General features: G+C 47.5%; 1 protein-coding gene across 2 annotated transcripts in view; it reads left to right on the top strand.

The window, feature by feature from the left end:
* BFSP2 (beaded filament structural protein 2) overlaps positions 1-16,929 on the top strand; it is a 42,106-nt gene that overhangs the window by 12,640 nt on the left and 12,537 nt on the right. For both annotated transcript variants that reach the window (XM_045579281.1, XM_036430518.2), the window contains exons 2-4: positions 2,509-2,591; positions 4,158-4,314; positions 5,730-5,891. In XM_045579281.1, coding sequence (XP_045435237.1) covers positions 2,509-2,591; positions 4,158-4,314; positions 5,730-5,891 — 402 coding nt within the window. The remainder of the gene's footprint in view (positions 1-2,508; positions 2,592-4,157; positions 4,315-5,729; positions 5,892-16,929) is intronic.

Genomic DNA, 16,929 nt, shown 5'->3' with positions numbered 1-16,929 from the left:
GTAAAACCAGGTGTTCTAAGTACAGGCAGCCGCACAGTGAGGACCTGGAGGACTTCTCGGGGCAGCCTGGGAGGGAGCAGAAGCAGGCCTGGAGGCAGGTCGGTGCAAAGCAGGGGTTCTCCGCATCTAGTGCACCTTGTAAGCCCCTCGAAACCTTGTTAAAACATGTCGTTGGGCCCCACTTCCAGAGGGCTAGCGTCTGAGACATTGCACTTCTGACAAGTGTTGAGGTGGTTCTGCTGCTGATCCGGGGAACCACACTTTGAGAACCAGTGGTGCAAGGCCTGCGGAGGCAGCCTCCGCGGGGAGGGGCCGGGAAGGCGGTGCCAGGGAGGAGAGCAGTTGGAGCTGACAGAGCCCAGTGGTCAGCCTGCCCTGCCCCCTTCCCGCACCATCCCTCTCAGAACAAACAGGAGCCTGCCATGACCTCTGACCCCCATTCTCCTGGTCCTAACAGTTCTCCTCAGCGGCATTTATGCTTTGAAGGAGTCTCCTGCTTCTCACTCCAGTGAGACTTTGATGACTCTTGAGTAAAATACTGCTGAGGAGCTCAATTGGTTGGAGCATCATCCAGATACACCAAGGCTGCTGGGGGGTCAGGGCACATAGAAAAATCAACCAATGAATGCATGAGTAAATGGAAAAATAAATCAATCTCTCTCTCTCTCTCTCTCTCTCTCTCTCTCTCTCCCTCTCTCTCTCTCTCTCTCTCTCTCTCTCTCAAATAAATAAATAAAAATAAAAAATGTGCTGGGGAGATAGGCCCAAGACCACCTAATCACACACTGCAATCCACACTATTGCTACCATGGCAAAGTGTCTGGTTTTAACAGGAGACCTGGCATCATGTCATGTTGCCTTGCGGGTAGGATTTCTGGCTCTATATTGGGCAGAAGGAGGGGGAGGAGGTGAAGAGGGCCTCCTCTGCCAGCCTTCCCAGACCCCATGTGCCGGCTGCCAGCCTGGCCCTGTGCTGTGGTTTGGTTTGGTTTGGTTTGGTTTGATTTGGTTTGATTTAGTCAGCATTTTCATATCCATCAGGGGAGATAGGTCTTTATCTTCATGATGTAGCCCAGATAGGAACCTGTAGTCCTGGCTGCTCTGTGTCACGGGAGGAAGTCAGAAAACGATCCTCCGCAGCAGTCTCTCTTGATTCTGATGTGCCTTTCCGTTTCCAAAGCTGACGACAGAAGATGCACACTGTCAAGTCCCATTGGCCCGGCTCAGCATTCTGCCCCTGCCATGCTCCAGCCACGTGATTTGGGGCCACTCACCTAAGCCCTCGGAGCCTCAGCATCCTTATCTGGAAGATGGGTGTGCTGAAAATCCACCTCAGAGGGGTGCCGGGGCTTTTAGCAAAGTCATGAGTGTTAAGTATCTAATAGAATGTGGGGCTCGGTCTGTGAGTGTTTAACAATCAGCAATCCAGGCATAGGACAGTTTGCCAATTGCCCTGGTGTAAACATCCCCACCATGGCTGATATCAAGCTAGCAACATGCTGTCACTGAATGAAGGGCTGAGCACGCCCTTATATATGCAGAGATGACAGTAACACATAGTAAAACAATTAGGAAGCGGTGAGTTTTCATGACCGTTGCATTTTGAGTACTTATCACCTGTGTTTTTGAAATAATGTGTTTAGTTGTAAGTTCACATAATTAAAACTTTCATGACGGCTGTGTTTAACAGCCAGCTCACAAAACCCCTGGGATATTTACTATCTGCCCCCACAAGCCAGCACCAGCCAGTTCCACCAGGCCACGGGCCAGGCACTTCCCTTCCCCTTCCTTTCCTATCCTCAGCCCCAGCGAGGGTTTCATAAAGCTTTCCCAGGTAGAAACAAAGACGTTCCCTGTTCCACTGCAGGCGCCAAGCTTTGCTCTTGGCCTTGGCCCCATCCCAGTCCTCAGCCCATGCTCAGCCTCAGCCAAGGCCCAGCCTCACCTCGCTGCCTGCCTGGCCCTTCCTACCTCTGGGATGGCCCAGCCACTGCCAACCCCAGAGAGGACGTAGCCCCTGGTAGGCAGGGCGCCTGCAGGGGAGCCATGAAGGGCCCTCTGTGGCCGCATGGTGGACTGCAGGTCATTTCAGGATGCCGTCCGCCAAGGAGATGGAGAAGCCCAGCCAGCCAGCTGCACTTTGGCAGGCGAGAGCCTATAATTAGCCTCCACTTGGGGCCTGAATAAGCCCCTGGTTGGTACTCATCAACAGTAAAGCAGGAAGGCTGTGAACAAGCCGGCTGTGGAGTGATCTTTTTGCTCCAAAAATCCAACTCTAATGCTCTTTTAAAACGTCCAGATCCTGCCCTGGCCATGTGGCTCGGTTGCTTGGAGTGCTGTCCTGAACACCAACTGGTTGAGGGTTTGATTCCGATTGGGGCACATGCAGGAGGCAACCCATTGATGTTTCTCCACTACATCGATAGTTCTCTCTCTCTCTCTCTCTCTCCCTTCCTATTTCTCTAACATTGCCGTGACTCTGCCTCCTCTGCTGTGTGACTGTCCCAGGTGGGTGAGGCTGTCTTGGAAAACGCCCAGCTCGTGCTGCAGACAGAGAACATCCAGGCGGGTGCGGATGCCTTCAAAGACAGGTAATGTTTTGCCACAGAGGCAGTTCTGCCCGCCTCACCCCTCCCCCCCAACAACCCCTCCCCCCATGCCTCCAGACTCTTGGGGACTCAGGTAATGCTATCTGGAGTCTGCAGCATTCTCCTCCAGCCTCATGGAAGGATGGGGTGGGGAAACGGTCCCAGGGAGAATCCAGAGCCAAGATGGTCAGGCCCAAAGCCTTCTTGTAGACACAAAAGTGGCCCCGAGGGCTCAGAGAGTTTGCTGAGGGGACCATATCCCGGAGGGACCAGGCTCCTGGAGAGGTGAGCAAAGCAGGACTCCGGAGGCCCAGGGGGACTCGTCCAACTTGGACCAACAGGGACCAAGCCCGGTCATATGGGTTTTCATTTCACTGGAAGGACAGGGCTTGCTCCCAGAAGGAGGAAATGTTGATAGGAACACAATCCTTCACCCTGGCTGGTTTGGCTCAATGAATAGAGCATCAGCCTGTGGACTGAAGGGTCCCAGGTTCGATTCTGGCCAAGGGCATGTACCTTGGTTTGGGGCACATCCCCAGGAGGAGGTGTACAGGAGACAGCTGATCAATGTTCCTCTCTCATCAATGATTCTCTCTATTCCTCTCCATTCCCCTCTAAAAAAATCAATAAAACATTTTTTTTTTTAAAGAATGGAGGAAGGAACTGGGAAGGTATAACCTGAGGAACAAAAGGCTTGGAGAGGTTGGCGGTGGGGAGGGGAAATGAGAGAGTAACATAAGAGACAGCCTCTAAATATTTATGGACTACCAGAAGGAAGGATTAGACTGACTTTGGGTGTTCCAAAGGGTGAAACCCGATACTTGGTAGATTCATATAAGAATGGAGATTTAAGCTCTTGGGGGGAGGGGGTGATTTACAATGAGTAGAGCTGTCCAAAAACCGAACGGCAGCCTTGAGTGAGGATGAGTTGCCTGTCACTGGAAGTATTCAAGCAGAGGCTATGTGATCACTTACCAAGAATGCTACCAAGGGACTGTTGCTGGGTAGGAGTTTGAATAGTTGAATGCTAAAGTCCCTTTAAAATTCTAAGATAGTAAGACACTTTCTGGAATGAGGAGTGTGAGATTTCTCCTTTCTGTGAGTGGGCTAAGGTAAGCTGTGAACGTGGGCTGAGTGGCACAGCTGGGAACAAGGCGGTGGAAGAAAAGGAGTGACACAGGAAGACATTGGCAAAGATGCTGGGTAGCTTTTAGAAAGAAGGCCCCGTGTGAACCAGAGATGGAAAGAGCTCAGAGCAGGCAGTTTCAGACTCATGAGATTGTGTGTGCACATGTGTGAGCATGTGTGTTATTGAGTAAGTTGTGAGTTTGCCAACTCTGGATATTTCACGTCTAAATCCAGCTTTCCCATTTCCTACCCTTCCCACTCAGCAGTATTGGAAGAAGCTGAGCAGCAGTGCCCCTTTAGGTGAAATACAAACCGTCACCTCTGCCATATATATATATAATTTATATTAATAATATATATAAAATTTACTATATAATAAAATATGTATAATTTTCTCCTTTCGGTCACCTAGCTATGCTGATTAAGTTCCTTTATCTGCAGATATGAAAATGAGCAGTCATTTCGAAAGGCAGTGGAAGAGGAAATTAACTCTCTCTATAAAGTCATCGACGAAGCTAATTTGACAACAATGGACCTGGAAAGTCAAATAGAAAGCCTGAAAGAAGAGCGTGGCTTTCTGTCAAGGAGCTATGAAGAGGTAGGTGGGGCTGGGCTGACGCTGGGTTGGCTATATTCGCCTGTCTGGCCAAGCTTCAAAGCACAGGTGATGGGCCCTGGCTGGTATGCTCAGTGGGTTGGGCACCGTCCCATGCACCAAAGGTTCACTGGTTCACTTCCAGTCAGGACACATGCAGGGATTGTGGTCTCAACTCCCACCGAGGGGAGAGGGGGAGTGACCAAGGGGAGGGGGTATAGGATGCAGCTAATCAATGTTCTGCTCTCACATCATTGTTTCTCTCTTTTTCTCCCTCCCTCTCCCTTCCTCTCTCTAAAAATCAATAAAAATATTAATAATTTTTAAAATACATAGATGATGCTAGCTCACCTGGGTCTCTCCATGTCTCTTGCCCAAGGCTGGTAAATGCTTACAGTCCCAACGTAGGGGTCAGGCTAGCAAGATGTCTCACACTCAAAAGGCTTCTGAGAACTGGAGGAGGCATGAGGTCCAAGTGCTAGCGAGGGATTGAATTGAGGGCGTATCCCATACGTCAAGGTGTTCAACTTCAGAACATTGTCTTCACTCTACAGGACAAACAGAATAACTCTGAGCCAGGCTGTGGCTTGCACACACTCTCTGGTTTGGAATTAAGTCAGATCCCTGAGTGAGAGGACGGAGGGGCTGCAGCCCCTTGCCTGGTGCCACTGTCTGATCCGAGGCCTACAGTGCTTGCAGCTGAAAACGTCAAAACCCACTCAACAGTCTCATGTCAGGAAGCTCCCTCTTCTGTCTGGCCTTATGCAAACCAGGAACCAGGCCCACTTCCCCCTGCTCTTAGCGCTGGCATCTTCCACACTCCCTGATAGTAAGAGACTCCACAGTAATCCTCAGAGCTCTTTCAGCCTGACTTAATCTGACTTTATGAAATGCCTAAATTTCATCTTGCTGTTGCTGCCTACTCTGTGCCGATACTTAGCTAATTCTTTGACGTTTTGCTTGGGCCCAGGCTTGTGAAACCAGCTGAGCAATGCATCCTGGGGAAAGAGCATACAGCCCCTGTGCTGGGAAAAGGGTCAGGATCTCTGCCCATGGCTGGGAAGCACCCCCGTTTGGCTTTAGCGGAAGGAGAAACTAAGTGTTGCCCACAGCCTGGCCAGTGTGGCTCAGTTAGTTGAGCATCACCCTGTGCACGGAAAGGTAGCTGGTTCAGTTCCCAGTCAGGGCACCTGCCAGAGTTGCAGGTTTGATTCCTGGTCAGGATGCATCTGGAGGCAGCAAATCAATGATTCTATCTCACATTGATGTTTCTCTCTCTCTCCCTCTCTAAATTCAATTTAAAAATATGTTAAAAAGGAAAAAAAAAAAGTGTTGCCCACAGAACTGGGCTTCTGCTGACGACAATGCCGTGTCTTCTTTCCCCCATGGGACTCACCTGTGCACGCTGTCATTTGCAGGATGTGAAAGCGCTGTGTCAGCAGCTGGCAGTGTCTGAGCTGGAACAGGTGGACGTGCCCCAGGGCACTGGTCTGGACGCCGTCCTGGAGACGATCAGAATTCACTGGGAGAGAGATGTCGAGGAGAGCCGGATGGAAGCAGGAGCTTTGCTCCAAGCCAAGGTGAGAGGTAGCGCCTGCACCCTCCACTCTGCCCTGTGCAGAAGGCCAAGCAAAGAGGAAAGGCAGTCAACGTGCGAAGGAAAAAGTACAGCTGTCTCTGTCCCAGCAGGCGTACATGAAATGTGTATTGAGATAACAGTTTTTTGTTTGCCTGTCTAAAAACAGAAAATGTTTAAAATAGTAATAATCATATATTATAAAAGGCTAATATACAAATTTTCCCCTCAACCAGGAGTTCCATTGGGAGTTTGACCAAGGGGTGGGGCCATGGTCCCTTCCTCCAGCCAGCCCAGCCCCAATTGAGATGATCGGGGCTGGGCCAGCTAGACCCCACCCATGCACAAATTCATGCACCAGGTCTCTAATAATTAATAATAATAATAATAATAATAATAATGCTGGAAAGTTTGTAGAGAAGGTTTTCACCTGTATTTCAGGAAGCATGTCTATGACCCATTTGCATAAGGAATTTGGTGATATGTATCAAGGGTCTTATAATGCCCCTACCTACCAGTTGAATAATCAGGACACTACCCTAAAGATATCATTGAAAATACAAGTGAAGTGTACATCCAAGTATACTCACTGATGCATTCATCACAAAAGCAAAAACATTTGGGGAAATAACACATAAATGTTTAATAACAGGATAAAGGCCAACCGTGCAATGACATATCAGACAGTTATGGGAATGATATTCGTGAAGCATTTATAACAGCCTGGGAAGTGCGCATGCAGAGTGGTGCATACCAGGGCCAAAAACATTTTCTGCAAAGAACAAGATAGTAAATAATTAGGTTTCTGGGCCAAATGATCTCTGTCGCAATATTCAGCTCTGCCGCTGTGATGTGGAAGCTGCTGGAGACAATAAGTAACAAGTGAGTGTGGCTGTGTGCCAATAAAACTTTATTTACAGAAACAGGATACGGGCTGGATTTGGCCTGCGGGCTACAGTGTGCCAACCCTGATGTGTATACAGTAGGGTAAAGCATTCAAACAAAGAAATCAGGCATCACGGAATGATGAGAAGGAAAACACAGCAATATTCATGGTGCTAGTGGTGGTTGTCTTTGAAATGGATCTGTTGAACACTTTGAAACCTTTTTCTTGCTTTTGAGTATTTCTTGAGTTTTTCTTAAGTAGTATGAATTCTTTCTATTCATGGAAGAAAATGGTTTTTATTAAACTTCATAAGTAATAAAGGAATTAACCAGAAATAGAATGCACAGGGTTTCTTCCTTCTCCATGCCCTACCCGTGTATGGCTGGGATTTTGAGGCAGAGAATGGAAAGGGCAGAAGAGGGAGGACAGCGTGAAGGAAGTGTGAAAACTAAGGCAGCTGTGTGAGACAAGGCGAGAGGGCTGCTCCTGCACCCCTGGTTGCCTGGACCCTTCTCCACCCTGGCTGCACAGACTGTGTCAGAGCACTTTCAGAAGGGCCACGCCCAGGCCCATCCGGGACCACGTAAATCAGGAGGAGGAGAGGGACTTTGTGGTTCTCTCTCTCTCTCTCTTTATCTTTTTTTTTTTTTTTTTTTTTTTTTGAAGGAAAAAGCCCCACCTAGGCCCCATCCAGGACCAAGTAAGTTAGAAGAAGGAGAGGGACTTTGTGGTTTTCTCTCTCTCTCTCCCTTTTGTTACTGATGTCAGAAAGAGAAAGGGAGAGGGATAGAGAGAGAAACATTAATGATGGGAGAGAATCACTGATTGCCTGCCTCCTGCCTGCCCCCTACTGGGGATTGAGCCAGAAACCTATGCATGTGTCCTGACCTGGAATAGAACCGTGACCTCCTAGTTCCTGGGTCAACAAACAACCACTGTGCCATACACACCGGCCAGGTTCATTCTCTCTCTCTCTCTCTCCCCTCTCTCCCCCCGCCCTCTCTCTCTCTCTTGAGAAAGAGGAAAAGAGAGAAAGCAATTTGTTGTTCCACCCAGGCAGCACTCACTAGTTGATTCCTGTGTGTACCTAATCAGAGATCGAACCCGCAACGTTGGTGCATGGGGACGATGCTCCAACCCAAATGAGCTACCCAGCCAGGGCTTTGCAGTTCTGTGTGCTGGGCGATCTAATGCACAGCCAGGGTTGAGAACCATAAGGTATAAAAAAACCACCGAAAGAAAGCCAGGAGGATCTTTTATTTCCTGTCTTCTGCCCCCTTCACTCCCCCGCCCCCCAATAAGAACAATAGGACCAATAGGAACATTCCCAGCAGGGTCTTCACCAATTCTGGAGCCTTCAATGTTCTCCAGCCCAGAAAACACCCCCATCTCCCCGCTCCCCCCACCCCATCCCCCTTTCACCAGCTTCTCTTCTTGCTAACCTTTAGTTCCTTGACCAAGTCACAACAAACACTTTGATGGCAAATAATGCCTGGTGACCCCACAAAATGCAGCCCCACCCCAACCTGGGGAGAGGTGAACAACACAGAGGAGAAGCAAAACCCAACCGCAGATTTGATTTGGGTCCATTCCTCCTCCTTTAGGAGAGTCATGAATGTTTATAGTTAATGACCCTAAAAACCATCCATTTCCACTCCGCTTTCGAGTGGGTGGCTTTCATTTAATTCTCCCAGCTCTGTCCAGGGACCTTGTCTCTGCCTGAGGCTGTTATCTCTCCCTGGCTCTGCCCCCAAAGCTAAATCTCGGTGGCCCAGCCGTTTGCAGCCTTGCTCTGTCCCAACACTCCTGGGGTGTACACGGCAGGCACTGTAGGGTTTATTTCTTTGCGAAAGTGGGGAGGGGCACTGAAATGAACAGGAATGTGTCCTGCCTGGTGTGGAAAAGAAAAAGAAAACGCTTGGGTCATTATTATCCATCCCTCACCCTCTTGAGAGTCACCACCAGCCCAACAGTAATTCAGACATTAGTTCTGAACTGACTCATTCGCGTCCTTTCAATGGGGTAATCTGAAAGCCACATCTCAGAGAACACACACCGCCCTTGTGTGCGTTCGGCCGATGCTGCCTGGGCCCCTTGCAGAGAGGCTGAGCTCTGAAAATATTTGCAGAAGGAGTGCATTCCTCTGCCCGTCAGCAGAGATCGGAACTGACAGCCAGAAGCCCAGCAGTCAATAGTTTTGTCAGCTGCAGCCAGGCCCTGGGGGCTGAATCAGCCCATCCTGAGCGCCTCTTGTCCGCATCTTGGCCACAAAGCGTAAACGTGGAATGGCTGAGCGCGCACGGCTTTTGAAACCTTTTTGCAGAGAGAAGACAAACGTGTGTTTAATTCCCTTGCAGCCGGGGAGGCTGAAAATTCATGGACAGGCTGAATGTATGTCTCTGTTTAGGTCCCTTCAGAAACGGATCCTGAGACAAATACTGAGGTGGAGAAGTGGAGGTAGTTTACTTGGACATTGGAGCAGGGAGGCGGGGGGGGGGGGGGGGGGGGTACCAAAATACCAGGAGAAGGAGAATCAGGGAAGGGACTCAACAAAGAGTATGTTATCCAACCAGCTACCACTATGGGAGCCTGGAACACCCCCACCCCACCCCGGGGGGCTCTGGGGAGCAGAACAGAACACAGGAGAGGGGAAGGCGAGGAAGTGGGGTGCTAGCACCAGCCCCATCAGGCCTCTGCCGTGTGCTAGCAGAGGGACCCTTCCGTCTTCGGAGAAAGCTCTCAGGCAGAGGTGCAGAGCCCGCAGCAAAAGGAAGCTGGGAGAACTAGCACAGTAAGGCCGGAGGGATAAAGGTGGATGCCATCAGCACTTCCCACCACTGACCTGCCAACTCCTTTTATTTTTTTTAATTGAGATAAAATTGTTATATAGCATTACATAAGTTTCAGATGTATAATCAATATTGAAAGATGAGACTGAGGGCCAGAGAACCAGGACACAGGCTTTATTGGAGGAGAAGACCCCAGGAGGGCTGCCTTCCAAAGGAGAAAGAGCACATGTGCCGGGATGAAACGCCTTTTGCCTTTTGAGGGGAGAAAGGGAAGGGACGGGGCTTAGGTACTGGGCACATGCTGATTAGGGACTTAGGAACCGGGGGCTTAGGGTACTTAGCAGGTGCTGATTGGTGGTTTCATATAAGGCACATGATTAGGCACTTAGGGACTTAGGAATGGGGAGGTGGAGGGGGGGGGGCCTTAGGGTACTTGGCAGGTGCTGATTGGAGGATCAATTTACAGTCCATATAAGGTGCCTGGTTAGGTGTTCAGGAATGTTCAGGCTGCAGGTGGAGTTTACGTCATTCTCCGTCCATCAGTTGGGGGAAGGGAGGATCTATCAAATATTATAATTCAGCATCTGTACACCATGATCACCACCAAACGTCCAGTTACTATTATCACCACACAGTTGACCCTTTCACTCATATTGCCGACCCCTCAAACCCTCTCCCCTTCTGATAACCAATCTGTTTTCTGTATCTATGGGATTAATTTTATTTGTTTGTTTTTTGGGGGCGTTTTTTAGATTTTTACATATAAGTGAAATCATCTGGTATTTGTCTTTCTCCATCTGGCTTATTTCACTTAGCATCATGCCCTCAAGGTCTATCCATGTTGTTGCAAATGGCAAGAATTCATTCTCTCCTGTGGCTGGTTCATAATCCATTCTACATCGATTCACCCGTAGATAGACACTTAGGCTGCTTCCTCCTCTTGGCTATTGTAAATAATTCTGCAGTAAATGTGAGGGTGCACATATCTTTTCGAATTAGTGTTTTCATTTTCTTTAGATAAATACCTAAAGTAAAATAGCTAGAAAATATGATAGTTCTACTTTTTTAAAAATATATATTTTTATTGATTTCAGAGAGGAAGCGAGCTGGGGAGAAAGATAGAAACATCAATGATGAGAGAGAATCATTGATCGGCTGCCTCCTACAGGACCTACACTGGGGATGGAGCCCGCAACCCGGGCATGTATCCTGACCAGGAATCAAACCGTGACCTCTTGGTTCCTAAGTCAATGCTCAACCACTGAGCCACACCAGCTGGGCATCTTTCTCTCCTTTGGTCTCCAGTGTGTGCCTGGCACATGTCATAGAAGACCTTCAATAAGTGTAGTCGAGTATGTGCTGGGTATAAAAAGCCATGTCAGAGAGGATAGAGGGGTGACTGAGAAGTTGTACTCACAATCTACTGTGGAGGTGGGCCGAGGTGCAAGTGGGAGGCAGTGGATAGAAGGACCACCTTCCGCAGGCAGAAAGGGACATGCGGTGAAAGCAGTGTTGGCAAAGCATTGAGTGAGCCCTTTCCACGTGCCAGGCAGGGAGCTAAGTATTTGATAGGTGTTTTCTCATATAATCTTCTCAATATGACATAGGATTGTGGTTTTACCCATTTTATAGAGGAAGATACTGGGGCACAGGGAGGTTAAGTAACTGACCCAAGTAGCAGAGCTACGATACAAACCCTACTTTCTTACTGCTGACATAAGAATGTCCAAGTCAATAGAAAAAAAAAATATGAATTTATTTGAGCCAAACTGAGGACATCCCCAAAAGCAAGATCTCAACGGACTGAGGAAATGCTATGGTAAATGGCGATGTTGCAGTTCTTTTTATGCATTTGGACCAAAGGAGGGAGATAAGGAGGATCCCAGGAAATCCACTGATGGTTGGTCAGGTGGAGAAAGCAAGGTGGGAAGATCTCTGATTAGATAAAGAGAAAAATGGAGAAACACATAGGACTGTTTTTACATTACCTCAGGCTGCCTCTGTAGCCTGTGTGCTAAGAAAAGGTTTTATAGCCATCATCAAATGGAATAACATGGGATGGATGTCGCATTAAAAACAATGATTGTTAACCTTAAACATATACTGCAAAGAGGGATGGTGTACAGGACGCAACGAGATCATATGCTCCCTTAAGGGTGGTTAGCCCCCAAGGGGAACTGGAAAAGAGGATTCCTTTGGCATCTCAAAGGGCTGTTAACCTAGATCCGTGGTCGTTGGCAAACTCATTAGTCAACAGAGCCAAATATCAACAGTACAACGATTGAAATTTCTTTTGAGAGTCAAATTTTTTAAACTTAAAACTTCTAACGCCACTTCTTCAAAATAGACTTGCCCAGGCTGTGGTAGTTTGTGGAAGAGCCACACTCAAGGGGCCGAAGAGCCGCATGTGGCTCGGGAGCCGCGGTTTGCCGACCAGGGACCTACATGAACAAGAACAACGGACAGGGCTCAACACAAAGACAAACCTTTTATTAAGGGAGTTCCATGCCTGGGGTGTGACTACCACCATGACCGGCTCAGTTAGGAATTGATGATCAAATCGTCCCGCAAGGTTACTTTCCTTCACTGAGGCTGACAGATTCACCAGATCTAGACAGCCCCTCCCTGAACTGACACCCTCACTGCCAGGCTGGCCTACACAGATTACGTGGATGGGGAACGATGATTCGTTTTCTTAATGAACAAGCATGCTTTGTCTGGTTTAATAGTCAGGGCACCAAAGGGTCATGGGTTTGATTCCAGGCCCTGCTTGTTGGGATGCAGGGGGCAGACAACCAATCGATATCTCTCCTTCTCTCCCTCTCTCCCTATGTCCTCAGCTGAGGATTAAAAGAATAAAAGAATAAGCAGTGACATTTTGTAGGATGTCCGAGGGGCTAGCTGCCTCTGCCAGGCTCTGTGAGGATCTTTCCAAACCAAGGCCCTGTGCCTTCCCCGCGGGTACTATTGCTCTGTGATACCAGACTGGGAACTGGGGTACCCCTAGTGCTCATTGCTCTGCCTTTCTCCACGATAATGAGTAGAATGAGGTTACTGTGATCCTGGGAGGCCAAGACACTTAGAACAAGGCAGTCAGTTGTGCTCTCAGCGGAATGTGGCTGTGTTTCACCATTTCCAAACCCAGACAGCTCCTGACCCCTCTCCCCTCCCCCAGCGCCTGCTCAGGGCAAGGCAGGACACACACATTTCAGCTGCTGCACGTTCAGCCTGCGTACGTGCTGCTAAGCACACACCTGCCTGTGCCTCTCCACACTGTGCCTCCTCCCAGCTCTCCCTCTCCCCTCACACTGCCCAGTGGCATTTCTTCCCACTCCAGGTCATTGCCAAGGAGATTTTGGGAAACGGCAGTGCTCCTCAGCAAAGAGGGCTGGGTTTGGAAATGGCCTTTCCCCCTCTATGAGGAGACTCTCACATGCTCCAACCTGACTTACTCGAAAGCATGCTGCTTTTCTTCTCTCGCATCCATCCTTCGCAGGCAATGACATGAAAATGTAATTTAAAAAAAAATTTTTTTTTAATTTGAAGTTTTTCCCCATATTTCAAAATGTCCCTATGCCCCAGAAATATACACGGAGTGCAACCCAGCTCCTGCGTGGTGGGGCCAAGATTTCAAGCTGGTTTGGAGGCCTGGGGACCAACATATTTGAATGTCATTAGGCATCCTAGCAACTGCTCTGAGCAACAAAACAGCCCTGCCCTCCTAGCCTCGGGGTCTGGAGGAGATCTACTATGTGGTCTGCGAGGAGAAATCCGGAGGCACTGGGTTGAAATGGACATAGAAATAGAGTTATTGCAGTAACTAGGAAGCATAAACTCTAAAAGGCCACCGGAGAAGGCCACGGAATACTTCCGGGTGAGTTCAAATGCTCAGCTGTCCCCAGATGCAGGGCGAGGGTGTGGGAAGCGGGCTTTCAGAAGGTGGGAGGCGTGCTATAAAATGGCATGGAAATCCATAGCGGTCACATCCATTTCCTTTTCTCTTTCAACCTTTAGTAAACCGTACCAGGAGGTGTCCTTTGGTGCCGGTGGGTCTTTAACGCTTCTCTGACACTTGTCAATCTCGCCTCTCAACAAAGAGAAAGCAGGTTCTGGGACCCAGCTGCTTGGCAGGCAGCATTTGCTAGAATAAAATATTATTGATTTGGATGGGGTTTTGTTGTTTTTTGTTTGGGTGAGTTTTGTTTTGTTTTTTTTCCACTTCTAAATGTATTTTTTTTATTGCTGATAGTATTACAGATATCGCCCATCACCCCCCTCCCTCTCCTTCTTCTAGCCCCTCCCCTCCCCTGCAGGGGATTTGCTTTAACATTATGAACTTGTTCAGTTATCTTTTATGTACTGCGGCTCTGTCGGCTTCTGTAGTGACCTAGACGTTTGCCTCGGGGACCAGGCATCACATGGCAGTTTTCCATGCAGATTCCTGGGCCCCTCAGGATCTCCAGAATCAGGACTTGCACGTCCACAAGAACCCCCAGGTGTTGCCGATGCACATTAAAATTTGAGAACAAATTTATGATTTTCATGTTTTACGCATTTACTTACAAAGAAACAGTGAAGCCTGGCCCAGTAGCTCCATTGGTTGGAGTGTCATCCCAATGCACCAAGGTTATTGTGGGTTTGATCCCCAGTCAGGGCACATACAAGAATTGATCAATGAATGCATATATAAGTGGAACAACAAATCGATGTTTCTCTCTCTCTCTCTCTCTCTCTCTCTCTCTCTCTCTCTCTCTCTCTCTTTCTCTCTCTCTCTCTTCCCCCACTCCTTCCTCTTTCTCACTTTCAAGTCCATAAGTAAAAATTAAAAGAAAAAAGCAAATTGGGGAAAAAAGTAAATTGGTTAAAATAAAAACAGTTTAATTAGCATTCAGGCGTGTGAAAAACTATGCTGGTTGTCCAAGAATGTAAGAATGTTTGGGAAACACTTGGGTACAGCATCTTTTTTTATTATTATTAATATATTTTGTTGATTTTTTACAGAGAGGAGGAGAGAGGGATAGAGAGCTAGAAACGTCGATGAGAGAGAAACATCGAGCAACTGCCCCTTGCACACCCCCTACCGGGGATGTGCCCGCAACCAATGTACATGCCCTTGACCGGAATCGAACCTGGGACCTTTCAGTCCGCAGACCGATGCTTGACCACTGAGCCAAACCGGTTTTGGCTAGGTACAGCATCTTGCTAGTGGCACTGAGACATAGGGATTCAACCCTCCAGACACCAGTACGTACCTGCATACCAGCCCCTCGTTGTCTGGGCTGAGAGGAGGGACAGATCATCTGGGACCTATGGCTCTAGCCCTGGCCAGCAGTTCTAGCCCAGATCCGTCCATCAGGGCTTTGAAACATGCCCTCCATGGAGCTTGGTCTCCACTCATGCCCGGCTCTCACCCATGCTGTCCTGACACTGCTCTCAAGGGGAGGGGGTGAGATTGGGGGGTAATGTAAGCATATGTACTAAATGCCAATCAAATTCAAAATAGCACTTAATTGCTGAAACCCCAATCAGTGGATAGAGCATTGGCCTGCGGACTGAAAGGTCCCGGGTTCGATTCCGGTCAAGGGCATGTACCTTGGTTGTGGGCACATCCCCAGTAGGGGGTGTGCAAGAGGCAGCTGATCGATGTTTCTCTCTCATCTATGTTTCTAACTCTCTATTCTCTCTTCCTCTCTGTAAAAAAATCAATAAAATATATATTTTTTTTAAATAGCACTTAATAGAATTTTGGTTGATGTTTTATTTATCTAAGTTTAGTAATAACATAAGTTTTAAGATAAATACTTTGCTTTCCCATTTACACCTGTAACTTCAATGTGGCTTGCTATTTCTTGCAAAACCCGCCAAACGTTTTTTATAATTGTGTCATCAACAATAGTATCATAAGATCAGACTACAGAAAAATGTTTGATTATTAATATCTGATTATACAAAAAGTCACTCACATCAATGATGAATGAGGATAGCTCTGATGTAAATTTTGGTTGATATTTTCATTAATCTTAATGAGTTCATTTGTCAATGATGAAACTTCTTTTTTTTTTAATATAGGAAAAAGGAGAGAGATATAGGAACATCAATGATGAGAGAGAACCATAGATCAACTGCCTCCTGTACACCCCACCACCACCCCCCCACACACACACACACATACACACACACACACACACACACACACACACACACACTGGGGATCAAGCCCGCAACCCAGGCATGTGCCCAACTGGGAACTGAACCGCAACCTCCTGGTTCATAGGTAGATGCTCAGCCACTGAGCCACACCAGCTGGGCAATAATGTAGCTTTTTTATGAATCAGACAATAGTTTTCAAATATTGGAAAAAAGATTCTTGCTAATTTTTGTGCCATTCGCAATGCAACAGCTACGGACATGACCCACATTTTTAAAATATATTTTCTTGATTTTTTACTGAGAGGAAGGGAGAAGGATAGAGAGTTAGAAACATCAGTCAGCTGCCTCCTGCATGCCTTCTACTGGGGATGTGCCTGCAGCCAAATTACGTGCCTCTGACCAGAATTGAACCCGGGACCCTTCAGTCCACAGGCCGTCGCTCTATCCACTGAGCCAAACTGGCTAGGGCATGACCCACTTTTAAGTTTAATCTGCACTATTAACATTTTCTGCATCCCTTTTTTTAATCTAGACAGTCCTTAAAATAGTAATTCAATCTGATTGGTGGAGTTTGCCAATTTCCATGGTGTCAATACTCTCACCCTTATTTCAAACAACTCACTTGATGTGAATGAGTTGGGAAGAGTTGGGCAGGAACACATCATTGACTCCCACCGCACAGGTACCATCAATGTACATAAACCTCAGTAGAACAGATAATGATAAGATATAAATAATTAGCCAGTGATGTGTTTTGAGTATTTATTACCATTTAAAATATATATTTTTTTATTGATTTTGAGAGAGAGAGGAAGGGAGAGGGATAAAGAGATAAAAATAAAAAAAATAAAAAAAATAAAAAAACATAGAAGAGAAAGGAAGTCATGCAACGGGGATCAAGCCAACAACCCGGGCATGTGCCTTGACTGGGAATCAAACTGGTGACCTCTTGGTTCCTGTTTTTTTACACCAGCCAGCCACTATTTTTTTTTAATATAACTTACTTAATTGTGAATTGATATGATTGAATTTTAATAATGGCTGTGTTTAACAACCAGCTTACAACATTCCTGGAAATTTAACAGTCAGCTCTTGTACACTGTTAGGAACCGGCTCCAGCACACGCTGCCCCAGCCTCTCTGTGTAGCCGTGTTACCTGATTCCATTTGTCTGTCAGGACACCCCCTCTCCTGCCTCCCACCCACCCACTCAGCCCA

This window comes from Pipistrellus kuhlii, unplaced genomic scaffold, assembly GCF_014108245.1.
Source record: "Pipistrellus kuhlii isolate mPipKuh1 unplaced genomic scaffold, mPipKuh1.p scaffold_m20_p_11, whole genome shotgun sequence".
Lineage (NCBI taxonomy): Eukaryota > Metazoa > Chordata > Mammalia > Chiroptera > Vespertilionidae > Pipistrellus > Pipistrellus kuhlii.
The sequence above is the reverse complement of the archived record's forward strand: the minus strand, read 5'-3'. Positions and strand labels throughout refer to the sequence as shown.